The sequence below is a fragment of the Pristiophorus japonicus genome, chromosome 1, assembly GCF_044704955.1.
Source record: "Pristiophorus japonicus isolate sPriJap1 chromosome 1, sPriJap1.hap1, whole genome shotgun sequence".
Lineage (NCBI taxonomy): Eukaryota > Metazoa > Chordata > Chondrichthyes > Pristiophoridae > Pristiophorus > Pristiophorus japonicus.
In genome coordinates, this window is record NC_091977.1 from 395,873,559 (window position 1) to 395,892,982 (window position 19,424).

The following is a 19,424-nucleotide window of genomic DNA, read 5'->3' on the forward strand; positions in this document are numbered from 1 at the left end:
ATGATAGCTGCAAGAGCCTTACATCAGGAGCTCATCAATGATCGCTTTGCCTGAAAGAATATTGGTGTTATTTACAAGGCTGGGTGTGCAGGTCATACATCAATGGCGGGCATCACCTAAAGTTTAACTTGATTGAAGTTAAGTGTAATGATACCCTTTGATGTTAAGGAATCACCAGTGTGTAACGGTGCAGTTATCTGAACCATTTGTTAAATAAAAAACATTTTAAACTGAACATTAGTCTGAAATCATCAGTATTTCTATACAAACCAACCCTTCTACATGCCTTCGCCACCCGCCCCCCACCCCCCGCCCTCACTTCTCCTCCCCACCTCTACCCCTTCTCCTTCTGATTCCAAGCTGCCTGGCCGAGGAGCTCCTCAGGCAATGCTTCATTGCCGGGGGGTGGGGGGGGTGACGGCCGAAACGCTGCTTAGACGGATACGGGAGAGGACGGTCCCGAGATGGGAACGTGCTCCAAGCCAGAAGCAAGATGTTGCTGCTGGCTCTCATGTGTGGTGGGCAATGAGGGTGTGGCACCTTGGGGTGCAGTGCCGAGCTCTGGGATCACTGGAAGCCCTCTGCCACCAGTGTTCCTGGCTACCAGCTCCAGGGCCTTCTCCATCCCTTCCATGTTATATCTTATTTGTTGGATAAAAACTCAGTGCCAACTATGTTCTTGATGCTTAGTAGGCTTTTTGCTGCTGGTGAATCTCCCCCGTGCCTCCCACAACAGCCAGACAAGCACACACCACAGCCACACATGCTTTCAGTGCCTCTGAGCTCCCTCTCTATCTGTCTTCTCTTCTGCGCATGTTATGATGACGTTTGACCTCCAGAATCACAGGAATCGAGCGTTGCCACGCCGTTGCTAAGGACGGCGACACTTTACGGCAGAAGGTCAAAAAAATTTCATGCTAACACCCATTTCAAATCGCTCGTGGTAACGCCCATTTTCAAAAATTGAGACTAGGTGTTTTGTGAATGGGCGAGAAGCTGGCGATCTGAAAACCCTTTTTTCCGCCCACGCCGGAAATATCGCCTAAAAAGCACAAAAGTAAAGGTTCTAGCCCATGGAGCTTGGAACAGATGCCAATTATTTGTGAAACCCTGAGGAAATCGCATTGTAAGGCATAGCCAATGTGTTGAGACTTCTGAAACACTGCTCGAAGATCCCAATGGTATGCTCGATAAACTTTCTGGTTGTCGCATGATCCTCATTATATCTGCACTGCTTCTGTCTATTGTTCACCGAAGGATGTCATGATTCCTGGTTGCAGATGGTAGCTTTGGTTTCCCAGAAGCCATCCTTCCCCTTCAAATAATGTTGACACTGATGATTGCCTTAAAATTATTTATCAGTATTTTTGGAATAAACCTTATAGAGACTATGCTTCCCACCAAATAAGTTTCTATTTCCCTTATCTATTCTACTCAGTGTCGACCTCTTTTCCTCCACACACCAAGGTGTTCTATGATGTTTTTCTTTACATGTATTGTCGAAATGTAAGTTGTTGCTGTTTATAACATGGTTCTAGAGAGGCTGCCTTAGAGTAATTCAGGGAGAAATCAGCTGTTCAAGGCACTTTTGCTTCTACTGTTATTTAAATTTTCTTACTAGCCTTGCTTTCCCAATCAGCTCCTAGGAGGACTTTTAATCTTAGTGTCGGTAGCATCCTCCTGCCACTCAATTTTAATGGTCAGGCAACTAATTCCCGCCAACAATCACACCATTTTGGTCGGGATGTCGGCCAGCAGCATGCTAATGAGGCTGTGCCTCCCCACCATTGCTCCCGGACGGGCTGATTGCTTGCTAGTGCGGGTTGTCTCCCAGGACCTAAAATCAACCCCCTTACTTGGAAATAAGTTTCAGATTTGGAAACTTCATCTAAAATATTGTGGGGCCACGCAGCTTTAATACTTCATATACAAACTATAGTTAAAGCCCTGAAAAAACATAAAATGATTGAGAAAATATTTCCATTCATTAGTTCGGTCAGGTTGGGGTTTTGATGATTTTTTTCCCGAATAAGAATTCCTTAGTCTTTGCACAGCTGACACTTAATCGGTTCGGAAGTGTACATGTGTGTGTTTCCTCCTTCCTTTAACCTTCTGAGTATTGAAAAACCTCTAACTTTCAAAAGAAGCATCTTTCCTTTGTAATATTTGAAATATTTCTGATGTGTATGTTTCTAAGGGTTAGTAACACAGACCAGATTTAGAGACATCTACACAATTTGCCAATTCTCAGCAGTGTTTATACTGCTTTATACTCATTCATGACAATTCTAAATGCCTTGAAATATGATATGGACACATCATAAGATCCCTGAAAGACTAAACTTGTGTCTGCTCACCATGAGCTTATACAAAGCTTTACCCACAGCCATGGCTCATCTGATGAACAGTTTAGTCATTTTCATCTCTCAGCTTCCACTTAGTCAGAAGAGCCCCATAAACATGATTTGTCACTACTAAACAGAAGTACAAAAAAAATCATAGATTCTATGATTGGAACAGATTTCCTTAGTCACCAAAATATCCATTAGCAGGTGATTTTGTAGAAAAATCTAACAGGACAGAGCGAGAGTCTCAGTATAAATAACAAAAACAGGACATAAAGGGGGCCAAAATTGCGGCCACCGGGCGGCGTGGAATGGCCTCCGACTCTGCGTGGAGGGGCCGCCATTTTAGAAATTGCCCTTCCTCAGGAGCAGAGTGGTGTCCGGGACCGCTCCACTCAATTTCCCGCTGTGGCGTGCACGCACCGACCCCCTACCATCTGACGGGGACACCCTCATGAAATTGCCCTCGTGGAATTGCCCTTTACCTGAAATTGCTCCGTGGGAGTGGCCCCGCCACCGGCCGGTTGCCCCCGGCAGCTTTTGCTGTCAGTGCACTCTGTGAAATGCTGGCACGGCCGCCCTTAAAGGGGAGGGCGCACTGCTGCAGCCGCCATGTTATTTTTCTTTGTCAGACGACTGCCAGGTCAGCCTGACAATTATGCCCCCTGGGTTCAGCCGGGCCACCAACAGGCAGCCTGGCACCCCCTCTTGGGTGCCAGGCCACTGGCCCGGCCACTGAAGTGGCTGCAGAGTTCGCAGCGGCCCTCCCCTTTAACTGACGGGGAAAGATGTTGTGACATGCCAGCGCGGCGCTGATGATTGATCGGGGCGACAGACCCGCTGCAAGGGTTCTTCCACCCCTCACTCGACCGAAACACTGCAACGCTTTTCAGGCGGAGAGCAATTTTTACCCTAAAGAATCTACCTGTACTGCAACAGCACAAATAGAAACTTGTAACTATGACATTCTCTGAATTCATTTCAAATTGAATATCCAGTCTAACGCCATTGTAGAGTAATGTAAAGCGTATTATACCTATAGGAATCCCTGTTGCTTATTGTATCGTGACCTGAATCCTCTTGGTCATCTCCGGTTACCACAAAGCAGACCTTTTTGCTATTCCTTTCTGCCTTGTCAGTGTCATTCTCTCCTGTTAATAGCGACTCAGATGTCTTGGTCTCTGATGTAGTTGGATGTGTTATTGATGAGAGGAGGCTATAAAATAGGAAATAAAATAAGTAATTCAGAGAACTTCAGTAAAAATTAAAGCAGAAAATTATTTCCTACATGCAAACTGACAAAACCATGGGCTGAATTTTAACCTGCAAGTTAAAATTCTGGTATTTTGGTGTTTTCTTTATACATTTTGTAATACTTCAAACCTTACTTGTTTTGTTATATATATATTTTGAAATAGTTAAACACTATAGATATTGTAGTTTTGTTTTACTTTTTCGCTGCAGTGTTAGTTTTTGTCAAATTATTTATTTTGTGTTCCTACAACATTTTCTAAATGTGTTCTATGCTCTGGAATAGCATGAGGTTACACAGTCCACAGCTGAACTCAGATAACCTTGGGTTACAAGACTCGCTGGCATGGGTTACAAATGGTGATAATCAGAAAAGCTAGTACAACATGTACGCACATTCCAATAAGAGCCACAAAATTTACATAATTCCACCATTCCTACCCAACACGTACATAACTGTTGAATCATAGAATCTTACAGCACAGAAAGAGGCCATTTGGGCCAGTGTAACTGTGTCGGCTCTTTGAAAGTGATATCCAATTCGTCCCACTATCCTGCTCTTTCCCTAAAACCCAGCAAATTCTTCCTTTATAAGTATTTATTCAATTCCCTTTGGAAAGTTAGTATTGAATCTGCTTCCATCACCTTTTCAGGCAATGCATTCTAGAACATAACAACTCGCTGCGTAAAAAAATCTCTCCTCATTTAGATTTAAACACCTGCAGACAGTGGAGCCGAAATTCAGCTTCTGAATAAGGCCCAATTACCGCCGGATTGCGGCGGCCATGTGGCGGAGTCGAGCGGCCTCTGATTTCTGGTTGAATGGCTGCCGCAAGCTAAATTCATCAGGGGGGGTTTTCTGGTGGTCCCCATTTCTGCCCCGCCGCTGCCGAGCGACCATGAGTGCATCATCAGTGCACACACCACCGGGATCCCCCACCTCCCTCGAAATTCAGCCTGAAAAATCTTATGCCTGCCAAGCAGTGCCCCCGACAGCTTTTTCTGTCGGTGCACCTTTCATTCCCTCTGTCAGCCCTGGCTGCGTGGCAGCCATTAAAGACAAGGGTCCAATGCCGTGGCTGCCATTTTTTTATTTTGCCAGCCAACTTCCATGTCGGCCAGACTATTGTGCCCCCTGGTTCGGCTGGGCCGCCAACAGGCAGCCTGGCACTCCCTCTTGGGTGCCAGGCCGCTGGCCCGGCTGAAACCCTCTCTGGTGGCCCAGTGGCCGATCCTAAATAATCGCCGATTCTCTCCGCTGTAAAGATGGGGAGATACGTGGTGACGCAGATGCTCAATGACATCACCACTGAGCGACAGCGCGGAGAATCCGTCTCACCTCTACTTATACCCCTCACCAGCACTTACTGCCGCACTTCCGCCCCCATTATGACCGACTTCCTGGTCGCTTAAAAAAAACCAAAGTGCTGAATATTGGTCAAGAGTCGACCTCATCCTACCCAGCGGTGAAAACACTTAAAAAACAGTAAGTGCACCAGGTTTCTGGCGGGACTGAATTTCGGCCCCAGTACATTTTAGCCCCGTTTTCTTTTCATGGTTTTTCTTTCCTTTGCCCAAAAAAGCCAATAAAAGTATGAAAGCAATTAAATTGTTATGCGATCTTGCTATGCAGTGAAGAAGTAAGTAGAGGTGGGCATCCCTGATTAAACTGGAAATGCTAGTTTCAAAATTGCATTGAACCCAACGAGTTCCTGTGGAGGATGGTATTTCCTGTCTGTTCTGCTCCATGCACCTAGTGCATCCCATTTTCAAACTGCTACAGACTGATAATGAGCTATTAGTGTGATAACAGAACATGCAAACTCTCTCTTATCACCATTAATAAATACATCATTCAGGAAGGGGAGGAGCAGAATCCACAACTCCTTGTTATTACTGAATTTTGAAAAGTATCCATTAAAGCATAGCATATTAAGCATTCTGTCATACAAAATTCAATGATGTGGAAAATGCTGCTTTGTAGTTACAATAATAGGATAGTTCAGCAACGTTTCAGAAGTTTAGAGTCTGACATTTACAGTAAACATACAGCAGCAGCCACCAGTAACACCAAACAGACCTACTGAGATGAATGTTCAACAAATTAGCTCTAACATAAATGTGAATGAGGGTATATAGGGTGAAATTATGAAATTAACCAGACAGATTTCCGTAGAACTTCATAGAATAATATTTTAGCATTTCTATTTTACATTTAATTTGGGAAAACACTCAAAATTAAATAAGGCAGCCAGTGTTGGTCTAGAATATACAAAAAGACAGTATCAGTGTATTAAGTGTCTGTCTCTGAATATTTCTGGCCTTTCAGGATGTCCCAAAGAAGAAAAAAAGGACTGGAGTACAAAAGTAAAACACTGAATGCACTTTGGCTGGCTGGTTGTCATGTGAGGTGGGAGAACCATTGTGATTTTCAATAACTTCCTGGATATTGTGGGAGGTTTTGAGGATGTGATAGTACATAATGGGGCTGAGATTGCCCCTCCCCTTAAGGCCTGTTATCGCCGGAAATCGGCGGCCATGCTGCGGAGTGCAATGGCCGCCGATTTTTTGTGCAATGGCTGCCATTTTTTAAATTCCGCTCCTGCGGTTTCCCGGCGGTGACCCGCTCCTCCCCTACCGCTCCGCTGCTGCTGATCCATTCTAAGTGGGTCATACGAGCGTGCACCGCCGATGTTCCCCCACCCCCCAACCCCCGATAGCGAAATTCTGCCGAAAAAATCTTGCTGTCACCGCATGATGACAAAAGCTGCTTTTTTCTACCTGGCAAAATGGCAGAGTGGCTCCCATTAAAGGGGAGGACCTACTGCCGCTGCTGCCATGTTTTTTTTGTCGGGCCGACTGCCATGTCGGGCCTACAATTATGCCCCCGGGTTCGGCCGGGCCCAGTCAAAACCCTCCAGTGGACCAAACTTAAACAATCGCGCAGGCTCTCCCCTTTAAGTGAAGGGGAGAGCCGAGGTGATGTCATTAGCGCTATGCTGATGACTGACAGCGACGGCCACTCCGCCTGCGCCCAACTTCCACCCCTCTAGTGTGCTCACCGCTGCACTTCTGCCCCCATTATGACCGACTTCTGGTCCGCCGGGGAAAAAAAGCCAAAGACCGGAATTTCGCTCAAGAGGCCACTGCATCCACCGCGCCGGTAAAAACATGAGAAACAGAGTAGGTGCACCTCGTTTCCAGCGGTGGGCAATTGCGGACCCAATATATTAAACGCGCATTTACTACATGTCCCATGCAGAATGAGAAGACATCATTAGCAATAACTACATTCCTTTTACTTGCTACTTTGCAATGGTTTGGAATATACGTCCTCTTTGGATCTGGCATGGTGCCAGAGGATTGGAGGACTGCTAATATAGTACCCTTGTTTAAGAAGGGAGAAAGGGATAGGCTGAGTAATTATAGGCCTGTCAGCCGAACCTCAGTAGTGGGAAAATTAATGGAAAAAACCTGAAAGACAGGATAAATCTACATTTGGAAAGGCAAGAATTAATTAGGGACAATCAGCACAGATTTGTTAAGGGAAGATTGTGTCTGACTAACCTGATTGAATTTTTTGAGGAGATAACCAAGAGGGTCGATGAGGGTAGTGCTTACGATGTAGTATATATGGACTTTAGCAAAGCTTTTGATAAGGTCCCACATGGTAGATTAGTCATGAAGGTTAAAACTCATGGAATACAGGGCAAAGTGTCAAGTTGGATCCAAAATTGGCTTGGAGGTAGGAAGCAAAGGGTAATGATTGATGGATGTTTTTGTGACAGGAAGGATGTTTCCAGTGGGGCTCATTACTGGGACCCTTGATTTTTGTGGTATATATCAACAATTTAGATTTGATTATAGGGAGTATGATTAAGAAGTTTGCAGATGACACTAAAATTGGCTGTGTGGTTAATAAAGAAGAGGAAAGACATGGGCTGCAGGAGGATATCAATCTACTGATCAGGTGGGCAGAGCAGTGGCAAATGGAATTTAATTCAGAGAAGTGTGAGGTGATGCACTTTGGGAGGGCTAATAACAAAAGGGTATACACATTAAGCGGAAGGCCACTTAATAGTGTAGATGAACAAAGGGACCTTGGAGTGCTTGTCCACAGATCCCTGAAAGTAGCAGGCCAGGTGGATAAGGTGGTTAAGAAGGCATACGGAATACTTGCCTTTATTGGCCGAGGCATAGAATATAAGAGCAGGGAGGTTATGCTTAAATTGTATAATACTTTGGTTAGGCCACAGCTGGAGTACTGCATGCAGTTCTGGTCACCGTATTATAGGAAGGACGTGATTGCACTGGAAAGGGTGTAGAGGAGATTTACTAGGATGCTGCCTGGAATGGAGCATCTTAGTTATGAGGACAGATTGGATAGGCTGAGTTTGTTCTCATTGGAACAGAGGAGGTTGAGAGCAGACCTCATTGAGGTGTACAAAATATTGAGGGGCCTGGACATAGTGGATAGTAAGGGTCTATTTCCATTGGTGGAGGGGTCTATTATGAGGGGGCGTAGTTTTAAGGTGGTGGGTGGTAGGTTTAGAGGGGATTTGAGGGGGGCTTCTTAACACAGAGGGTTGTGGGGATCTGAAACTCGCTGCCTGGAAGAGTGGTGGATGCAGAAACCCTCACCACTTTTAAGAAATGGTTGGATGGGCACTTACTAGCAGCCTGCTAGTAAGTGCCCATCCAACTTACTAGATGAAACTAGCAGCCTGCAGGATTACGGACCTAGAGCTGGTAATTGGGATTAGACTGGATGATCTTTTGTTGGACAGAGCAGATATGATGGTAAGTACTGCAGGGAATAGAATACGGCCAGGGTGATCTCCTGGATTAGTTTCGATCGCCTGGATGGGTTGGAGTGGAATTTTACCAGATTGTTTCTCCATAAATTGGCCAGGGTTTTGATCTGGTTTTAACCTCTCCCAGGAGATCACATGGCTCCAGTCGGGGTAGAGTGTAGAATGTTTTCGTAGAAGGGATGTCGCAGTTGTGGTGAGGCGGATTGGTTGGGCTGGGTGCTCTTTGCCTTTCGTCATTGTTCATAGGTTTATATGTAATCCTTAGGGCTGCTGACCAAGGGCCGTGCGGCTCTTTGTCGGCCGGCGCGGACACGATGTGCCGGAATGACCTCCTTCTGCGCTGTAAATTTCTATGTTTCTATAAGAGTAGATTCATTGATCCCACAGTTACAGTAGAGGTGCACCAAGTGAGCAAGGAAGCTGAGCTCGAAAGCAGTTTGGGTCAGAAATAAAACGACAGGTTGAACCTCTCTTATCCGGCACCCCCGGGACCTGGCCTGTGCCGGATAAGAGATTTTGACAGATGACGGGAGGTCACGCCGATCCCCCCCAGACTTACCGGGTACTGCTAACCTGGAGCACCAACAGCACCCATGCTGTGTCCTTGGGCCGACTTCCTCCCCTCCCGCTGCTCACTGACCTCCTCCCCTCCCGCTGCTCACTGACCTCCTCCCCTCCCGCTGCTCACTGACCTCCTCCCCTCCCGCTGCTCACTGACCTCCTCCCCTCCCGTTGCTCACTGACCTCCTCCCCTCCCGCTGCTCACTGACCTCCTCCCCTCCCGCTGCTCACTGACCTCCTCCCCTCCCGCTGCTCACTGACCTCCTCCCCTCCCGCTGCTCGCCCACCTCCTCCCCTCCCGCTGCTCGCCCACCTCCTCCCCTCCCGCTGCTCACCGACATCCTCCCCTCCCACTGCTCACTGACCTCCTCCCCTCCCGCTGCTCACTGACCTCCTCCCCTCCCGCTGCTCACCGACATCCTCCCCTCCCACTGCTCACTGACCTCCTCCCCTCCCGCTGCTCACCGACATCCTCCCCTCCCACTGCTCACTGACCTCCTCACCTCCCGCTGCTCACTGACCTCCTCCCCTCCCGCTGCTCACCCACCTCCTCCCCTCCCGCTGCTCACTGACCTCCTCCCCTCCCGCTGCTCACTGACCTCCTCCCCTCCCGCTGCTCACCCACCTCCTCCCCTCCCGCTGCTCACTGACCTCCTCCCCTCCCGCTGCTCACTGACCTCCTCCCCTCCCGCTGCTCACCCACCTCCTCCCCTCCCGCTGCTCACTGACCTCCTCCCCTCCCGCTGCTCACTGACCTCCTCCCCTCCCGCTGCTCACTGACCTCCTCCCCTCCCGCTGCTCACTGACCTCCTCCCCTCCCGCTGCTCACTGACCTCCTCCCCTCCCGCTGCTCACTGACCTCCTCCCCTCCCGCTGCTCACTGACCTCCTCCCCTTCCGCTGCTCACCCACCTCCTCCCCTCCCGCTGCTCACTGACCTCCTCCCCTCACGCTGCTCACTGACCTCCTCCCCTCACGCTGCTCACTGACCTCCTCCCCTCACGCTGCTCACTGACCTCCTCCCCTCCCGCTGCTCACTGACCTCCTCCCCTCCCGCTGCTCACTGACCTCCTCCCCTCCCGCTGCTCACTGACCTCCTCCCCTCCCGCTGCTCACCGACATCCTCCCCTCCTACTGCTCACTGACCTCCTCCCCTCCCGCTGCTCACTGACATCCTCCCCTCCCACTGCTCACTGACCTCCTCACCTCCCGCTGCTCACTGACCTCCTCCCCTCCCGCTGCTCACTGACCTCCTCCCCTCCCGCTGCTCACCCACCTCCTCCCCTCCCGCTGCTCACCGACCTCCTCCCCTCCCGCTGCTCACTGACCTCCTCCCCTCCCACTGCTCACCCACCTCCTCCCCTCCCGCTGCTCACTGACCTCCTCCCCTCCCGCTGCTCACCCACCTCCTCCCCTCCCGCTGCTCACTGACCTCCTCCCCTCCCGCTGCTCACCCACCTCCTCCCCTCCCGCTGCTCACTGACCTCCTCCCCTCCCGCTGCTCACTGACCTCCTCCCCTCCCGCTGCTCACTGACCTCCTCCCCTCCCGCTGCTGACTGACCTCCTCCCCTCCCGCTGCTCACCCACCTCCTCCCCTCCCGCTGCTCACTGACCTCCTCCCCTCCCGCTGCTCACTGACCTCCTCCCCTCCCGCTGTTCACTGACCTCCTCCCCTCCCGCTGCTCACCGACCTCCTCCCCTCCCGCTGCTCACTGACCTCCTCCCCTCCCGCTGCTCACCCACCTCCTCCCCTCCCGCTGCTCACTGACCTCCTCCCCTCCCGCTGCTCACTGACCTCCTCCCCTCCCGCTGCTCACCGACCTCCTCCCCTCCCGCTGCTCACTGACCTCCTCCCCTCCCGCTGCTCACTGACCTCCTCCCCTCCCGCTGATCACTGACCTCCTCCCCTCCCGCTGCTCACTGACCTCCTCCCCTCCCGCTGCTCGCCGACCTCCTGTGGGCTTGACCTCACACAAAGACACCTGGCTGCTTCAACCCAGATCAGGTCTGCCGGCGCCGGAATGCTGCAAAATGGCAGGCGCGGTGCAGCTCGATGGCTGCAGTAGTCTGTGTGAGTATCGGGCTGTCTCTCTCTCTCTCTCTCTCGGGGGCTGTGGCTGTGGGTGTGAGGGGTCAGTGAGGGAGTGGGGAGGTCAGCACTGATTCTCCGGATCATCGGTCATCCCAATTTCGACACTGCAGCAGCTCCTGCCGCTTTCACACACAGACCCGACCTCCTGCCGGGCAATGGTGCCAGACAAGGGGTGGTGCCGGATAAGGGCGTCCCGGATAAAAGAGGTTCAACCTGTACAGCATTTTAGCTCCAATTCTCCCAGCGACCGCAGCTCACCCCTGGGAGTGTGGGACTACATAATTATTCAAATATTTAGACTCATTCCTAAAATCAGTGTCTATTCAGACAGAATAAATAGTCTAAAATATTGAGAACTTTTTAGAAAAAAATTATACATTATATAACAAGTATTGAGGTGATTAGAATTTTAGTCCATCTGAATGAGACATAAATTAACCGAGAAAAATGTTCTTTTTTTATGTCAAAGCTTCAAACAGCCCACACCTGCAGGGTCTAAATGGTCATTCTTGCTCTTCCTATATGCATTTTACAAGCAGGCCCTCTGGCTAGCCTGCTTCCTGTTGGATACTGACATTCTTTCAAACAATTACATTTGTGCATACAAATATCCACAGGATGAAAGAGGTCAAATACAATACAGACGAGTGAGGTCATCCACCTGGATTGTCCAATTCATTTTTTGGTCCTAGTGACATTGTTTTTAACATCAGCTTTGAATAATAAGCAGTTAGTGTCAATATTTCAACTGAATTCAAACTATTTGACTTTTTCTGGGGCTTGGACATTTCTGTGGTACAGTACTCAACTCTCAGTGCGAAGCACTGTGATTCAAAACTCCAACCTCTATGAGCATTCAAAAGTGCAATTTGCTGATGATGTGCTTTATGTGCCACTTAACATAACAGACTGTCCTTTCCTGCTCCCGCTCATCCTCATTGGCCTAGTGGTGGTGCACCAGATCCAACACTCCGGGCCCAACATTTCCCAAGCCGTTTTTTCAGTGTACTGACCTGAAGCGCGCCGACTTTGCGCGCTGGAAAGGGCGCCAGAAAAAAGGGGCCCCATCCTGGCGGTTCTTCGGAGTCCCCAGTGTCGTGGCGTGGAGACTGAAGGGGAGCGGGGGTGGGGGGGCGGAGTAACAGGCCAGCGCAGAAAGCACTGCCGGCACCTGCGCGCATGTTCAGTGAGAGCTGTGCGCATGCTCCTGACCTCCCAATGTGTCCTGTGGGCTGTGAGCAGGACCCGATGCTCGCAGCACCTATCCCCGGCCGAAGGGACGGCCGATCTCGCCGTACCTATCCCCGGCTGAGTGGCCTCTGAGTTCCCAGGCCGAGGTAGGACTTTGGTTCTATTTTTTATTTAGTGTCCAGGCCAATATTTATCTCTCAACCAACATCACTAAAACAAATTATCTGGTCATGATCAAATTGCTGTGTGTGGGAACTTGCTGTGTGCAAATTAGCTGTCATGTTATCTACATTATAACAGTGACTACACTTCAAAAATACTTAAGTTACTGTAAAGCACTTTGGGATGTTCTGGGGTAATGAAAGGCGCTGTATAAATGCAAGTTCTCTTTCTTTTACTTTATCTTATGTACACTGAATGTTACATGTTTCTGCCTCAGTGCTTTCCCTTTAGCTTTAGTGTATTGTGTGTGCTGTGTTATTCCAAACGAGTGAATTCTACTGAGTCGAAAAAACATGTACTAACTACTACTGCATCTCAGTTACTGCTGGATCTCAGTGGGAGCCACTTGGGATTGAGATGGTCCTGTACGTCCTTATGTGGTTCCTGAAATGCCCCTGCAATTGTTTTCATTATATCTCCTGGTGTGCTGGCTAGCCGGTCCTGCCCGCTTTCTGCTTTGGCAGAATATGCCTGCAGTGGTGTTGCTTTGAAAGACTCCCCTTTCCCACAACTACCTTCATGCCAGCGGGCAGCCAAGGATCAAATAATTTTTCAGAGACTAACTAAATGTTTCTTGCACATTTCCCGCCTGGAACAGTGGCACGTTAATGAGAACCAGGAGTTAAAATACCTTGGCCTGTTTCTAACTGAGTCCGCAACCTACCTGCCCAAAACCAAACTGGAGTTAAAAACCAGGGAACAACTCTTAATTATGGAGCCTATAGTGGGTGAAATATTCAGCCACAGTAAAGAGCAGAATTTCCTTGGGCTGAATGTTTGTAATGTTGTGAATGAAGAAACAGTGGTAGGTAAGTGTACCATTGTGTGTCAGAGACGCTCATGCTAAGTTTGAAAGCAGTTAACAACAATGGGAGGTGCAAAAAAACTGTAAGTGCTATACATGCTTAGCACACGAAATTCATGAAGATCAGGGTGGATTCTCCTACCTTGGTTGACCTGGTAAGATTATTAAAATTCTTTCGGCCCTACTTTGAGGTGTGCAGTGGAGGTGAAGTTTACACTGGTGAGCACGTGCTTCAGTTACCTTGAGCTGTTTTTATTGAGGGCCTGCAGCATTCAATATCAAAGAAGGCTCCCTCCTCCTCTGTCTTGCTTACTCTGGCAACATTTCCAGGCCTCATCCCATTAGAGAAATGGGGTGTTCTGCCTTCCTTCCCTCCTTCCCGATGTTTTTTATTGGTTACAAGATTACTGTCTTCCAAATTTAACAAGTCACAATGCCCATCCCTTTAAACTCCTGCAGGACTTTAAATCCAGAAGAAGTACACGATTTCCCACCCACCAATAGTTGAACTCCCAATCACAGATCCTTTCTAAACCTGGAGCTCATCCAGCATAATAAAATAAGACTGATCTCAAAAATACATTAGGGGTCAGTGTACTACAGACTGAAATTGGCCACCGCTGCAAACACGGCGCACCTACTCTGATTTAGAAGCTTTTACCAGCGTAGTTGATGTGGTGGCCTGTTGAGCGAAATTCTGCTCTTTGGCTTTTTTTTACAGCGGCCTGGAAGTCAGTCGTAATGGGGGCGAAAGTGCAGTGGTGAGCACAATCGAAGGGTGGAAGTTGGGGCCGGGCAGAGTGTCCTCCATTCTCATTCATCAGTATAGCGCTAATGATGTCATCGTGCTGGCACATCACCACGTCTCTCCCCTTCACTTAAAGGGGAGAGCTGCTGCCATTATTTAAGTTCGATCCACTGGGCTACCAGCGAGGGTTTCGGCTGGGCCAGCGGCCTGGCACCCAAAGGGGGGGCGAACCTGGAGGCATAATTGTCGGCCCGATAAGGCAGTCAGCCGACAATAAAAATAAGATGGCGGCCGCAGCAGTAGGACCTCCCCTTTTTGAGCACACTCCAAGCACAGTGCACCGGCAGAAAAAGCTGTCGGTGGCACTGAGTCGTGGGAGCAAAATTTTCTCGGCGGAATTTCGCGATCGGTGGGGGGGGGGAACATCGGCGGTGCGCGCTCTGATGACGCACTTAGGACGGATCAGCAGCAGCGGAGCAGTAGTGGGGGGAAGCAGGTCACCGCCTGGATACCTCAGCAATGGAATTTTCAAAATGGCGGCCATTCCACAAAAGATCGGCGGCCATTCCACTCTGCTGCTTGGCTGCTGATTTACGGTGGTAATAGGCCTTAAGGGAAGGGGCAATTTCGGCCCCTACGTGTTGAGCAGGTATAACTCCGGTTCATCCCGTGCCCAGTGGGCTCACAGGCATTCAGGAAAATTACACACTGCAGTGATATGCAGATTTTCAAAGCCATTCCTAGGACATCAATATTCTACTAAATTCGCAATGGTTTCCAGAATACATGCTTTCTTTTGAAGGTCATCTAATTTCACAAATGTTCTTTTTCTCTCAACCTATGTCAATCGATACTACTCAACAGACATTTTGCATAAATCAATCATCTATTTCAGCTAAAATGTAAGATATTATGCAGCTCAATTTTAAGAACATAATTTCCACTTTAATGTTCTGATAAGTTTATTAGTTAACTGCAACTACACAAATATTTCTAATTTTTATGGCCTTTGTGAACTGGAAACGGCTCTCCAAAATGATACTTTTAACAAGGAAATGCTCCAGAAGGGCAATCCTTCCTAGTCAGACAGATATTACTCATACAGCCATTCAGAAGAGCTATCTCATTAAAACGCTCCAACATGTATTTTAATGTGTTTAATTAGCTCTTCACAGGTTATTGAATCACTGGGGCCTTTATGCCTCAAGGCATTTCGATCCCCAAATATTGCTTCAGCTTTAAGTGCAATCAGCAGCTGCTGGCAGTGAACCATCCACCCACCCACCACTTTTATATTTACACCTGCGTTCTTGATTGTCAAAGAGGAATAGCACTGTGAATTAGAAATTTATCTAAGTTGTGCAACATGTAGCTAAACATCTCTTGGTAGTCTGTCGTATCCAACAAAGATGTTGATGTGCTAATCATCCATGGCATGTGTCTTCAAATCACTGTATAGGCCAATTCTGGATGCACATAGTCTCTTGCACGTCGGACAAGTGAAGTTCGATGTGCCTGATGCTGACAGTACTGCCACCTGATGTCGTCTATCTCTAGTGTCCCGCAGGCGTTGACATCGGCTTTCTTCGAAGGTCTGGCAGGCAGTCCTCGTGAGGGTTCGCCACTGGATTTTATTAGCTGCTGTATTCTCGAGGTCCTTTGGTCGGATGCCACAGTACTGGAGGTTAGCCTTGATGCAATCTTTGTAGCGTTTGCGGGGACGCCCCTGGTGTCTTTGATCTTCACAGAGCTTGCCGTGAAGAAGCTGATGAGGGATCCTTGACTCATCCATGCGGATGACATGTCCAGCTCACCGGAACTGGGCTCGCATGATCATCACCTCGATGCTAGTTGATTGTGCTCTCTCCAGAACCTCAAAGTTTGACACCCGGTCTTGCCAGCGTATTTGGAGTATCGATCTGAGACTGCGCATCTGAAAAGCTTCCAACCTTTTGATGTGACGCCTGTAGGGTGACCAGGTCTCACATCCATAAAGGAGAGATGAAAGAACGACTGCTCTATACACCAACAGTTTAGTTGACAGTCGGATGTGGTGGTGACTTAACACCTTAGTGCACAAGCAACTAAGTGCCTGGCTGGCTTTACAGATCCTTGCATCAATCTCCTTGTCCAAGGACCCATCACTTGATATGGTGCTGCCAAGGTACTTGAAGCTGTCCACTGACTTTAGTTGTATACTGCCGATGAAGACTGTGGGAGCAGGTGCTGTGGTGCCAGGAGCAGGCTGATAGAGAACCTCGGTTTTATAAGGCTGATGGTTAGGCCAAAAAATTCTGTTGCCTCAGCAAATTTGCTGAGTATGAATTGTAGGTCACTCTCCTTGTGTGCTATAAGGGCGCAGTCGTCAGCAAAGAGTGCCTCTAGGATGAGTCGTTTCCGTACTTTGGTCTTTGCAGCAAGGCGGCGGAGGTCGAACAGTGAACCATCTAATCGATATTTCAGGTAGATCCCAAACTCCAAGTCTTTTATGGCATAGTTCAAGACGCAGGTAAATAGGTTGAACAGAACTGGAACGAGTACACAACCTTGTTTCACTCCATTTGAGATGGCAAATGGGGCCGTGATTGTGCCGTCTGAGAGCACTTCACCTGTCATGTTGTCATGAAACAGCTCAATGAGGTGGACAAACTTCCTTGGGCACCCAAGTTTCGTCAAGATTGACCACAGCGCTGCTCTATTGACAGTATCAAAGGCCTTGGTGAGGTCAATAAATACAGCGTACAGGTCCATGTTCTGCTCAATGCACTTCTCCTGCACTTGTCTGAGTGCAAAGATCATATCCGCTGTGCTCCGACCAGGTCAAAAGCCACAGTGTGTTCTGGAAGATTTATTTCTGAGACACTAGCTATGTCGGTTCAATACTATGCGGGCGATGATCTTCCCAGCAATGGACAAAAGCGATATTCCCCTGTAATTGCCACAGTCTGCTTTGTTGCCCTTGTTTCAAAAAGGAGTTAGATGTAGTCCTTACTACTAGGGGGATCAAGGGGTATGGCGAGAAAGCAGGAATGGGGTACTGAAGTTGCATGTTCAGCCATGAACTCATTGAATGGCGGTGCAGGCTCGAAGGGCCGAATGGCCGACTCCTGCTCCTATTTTCTATGTTTCTATATTTCTATGTTTCCATGTTTCTTGTAGAGGGAAACTATCATAGCGTCACGGAAGTCCTGTGGCATGTCTTCATCTTCCCAGATGCTAGTTATTATGTCATGAAAGGCCTTGAGAGTTGCTGGGCCAACTGCCTTGTAGATTTTGGCAGGGTATTCCATCCTTTCCTGGAGCCTTTCCAGTACTCATCTGGTTGATGGCTTTCTTTACTTCATCCATGCTGGGAGGAAGATCAAGATCTTCTTTGATAGGTTGCTGGGGTATGGAGTCAAGTGCTTCTTCATTCACTGTTGAAGGTCGATTAAGAAGATTACTGAAGTGTTCTCTCCACCTCTCATTGATGCCAGTCCTGTCTTTGATCAAAGTGCTGCCATCTGCTGAAAGGAGTGGAGTAGTGCTGGGTTTTGATGGTCCATAGACAAACTTGATGGTGCTGAAGAACATCTTGGTATTGTGAGTTTCAGCATCATGTTCCATTTCCTCTGCTTTCGTCTGCCACCATTTATCTTGCATCTGGTGAAGGTCTCTTTGTGCTTTGCTCTGCATGTGTCTGCAGTGGTCCCTCTTTGAAATTGAGGAAGGGTCATTTTGCCATTCTAGGCATGCTTTTTTCTTTTCATCCAGCGCCTTGCAGATCTTAACATTGTTTTCATCGAACCAGTCTTGGTGTACCTTTTTTTTAAGTCCAAGAGTTGTCTTTGCTGAATCTGTCACCATCTGTTTCAGTTTTGTCCACTTCTGTGTGGTGTTGCCGATTAGCAGTCCATGAGACATCAGCCTGTTATCGAGGTCATCCTGGAACTGCTCACGGTAGCACTGACGTTTCAGCCTAGCTGTGTTAAAGGCACTTCTGCTCGGTTTTGGACGCTTGCGCTGAAGTGGAGCAATGTACATCTGAATAGAAACATAGAAAATAGGTGCAGGAGTAGGCCATTCGGCGCTTCGAGCCTGCACCATCATTCAATAAGATCATGGCTGATCATTCCCTCAGTACCCCTTTCCTGCTTTCTCTTCATACCCCTTGATCCCCTTAGCCATAAGGGCCATATCGAACTCCCTGTTGAATATATACAATGAACTGGCATCAACAGCTCTCTGCGGCAGGGAATTCCACAGGTTAACAACTCTCTGAGTGAATAAGTTTCTCCTCATCTCAGTCCTAAATGGTCGACCCCTTATCCTAAGACTATGTCCCCGGTTCTAGACTTCCCCAACATCGGGAACATTCTTCCCGCATCTAACCTGTCCAGTCTCATCAGAATCTTAAACGTTTCTATGAGATCCCCTCTCATCCTTCTAAACTCCAGTGAATAAAGGACCTGTTGATCCAGTCTCTCCTCATATGACAATCCAGCCATCCCTGGAATCAGTCTGGTGAATCTTCGCTGCACTCCCTCAACAGCAAGAACGTCCTTCCTCAGATTAGGAGACCAAAATTGAACACAATATTCCAGGTGAGGCCTCACCAAGGCTGCACAATTGCAGTAAGACCTCCCTGCTCCTATACTCAAATCCCCTAGCTATGAAGGCCAACATACCATTTGCCTTCTTCACCACCTGCTGTACCTGCATGCCCACTGTCAGTGACTGATGAACCATGACACTCAGGTCTCATTGCATCTCCACTTTTCCAAATCTGCCGCCATTCAGATAATATTCTGCCTTCGTGTTTCTGCCCCCAAAATGGATAACCTCACATTTATCCACATTATACTGCATCTGCCATACATTTGCCCACTCACCTAATCTGTCCATGTCACCCTGCAGCCTCTCAGCGTACTCCTCACAGCTCACACCGCCACCCAGTTTAGTGTCATCCGCAAACTTGGAGATATTACACTCAATTCCTTCACCTAAATCATGAATATATATTGTAAAGAGCTGGGGTCCTTGCACTGAGCCCTGCGGCACTCCACTAGTCACTGCCTGCCATTCTGAAAAGGACCCGTTTATCCCGACTCTCTGCTTCCTGTCTGCCAACCAGTTCTCGATCCATGTCAGTACATTACACCCAACACCATGCGCTTTGATTTTGCACACCAATCTCTTATGCGGGACCTAGTCAAAAGCCTTTTGAAAGTCCAAATACACCACATCCACTGGTTCTCCCTTGTCCACTCTGCTAGTTACATCCTCAAACAATTCCAGAAGATTCGTCAAGCATGATTTCCCTTTCATAAATCCATGCTGACTTGGACCGATCCTGTCACTGCTTTCCAAATGCGTTGCTATTTCATCCTTAATGATTGATTCCAACATTTTCCCC

General features: G+C 48.4%; 1 protein-coding gene across 1 annotated transcript in view; it reads right to left on the reverse strand.

Annotated features, from left to right (window-relative positions):
- Nucleotides 1-19,424, reverse strand: part of prex2 (phosphatidylinositol-3,4,5-trisphosphate-dependent Rac exchange factor 2) — a 910,511-nt gene that overhangs the window by 411,650 nt on the left and 479,437 nt on the right. The window contains exon 26 of the mRNA XM_070891336.1: nt 3,382-3,561. Within this exon, the coding sequence (XP_070747437.1) occupies nt 3,382-3,561 (180 nt within the window). The remainder of the gene's footprint in view (nt 1-3,381; nt 3,562-19,424) is intronic.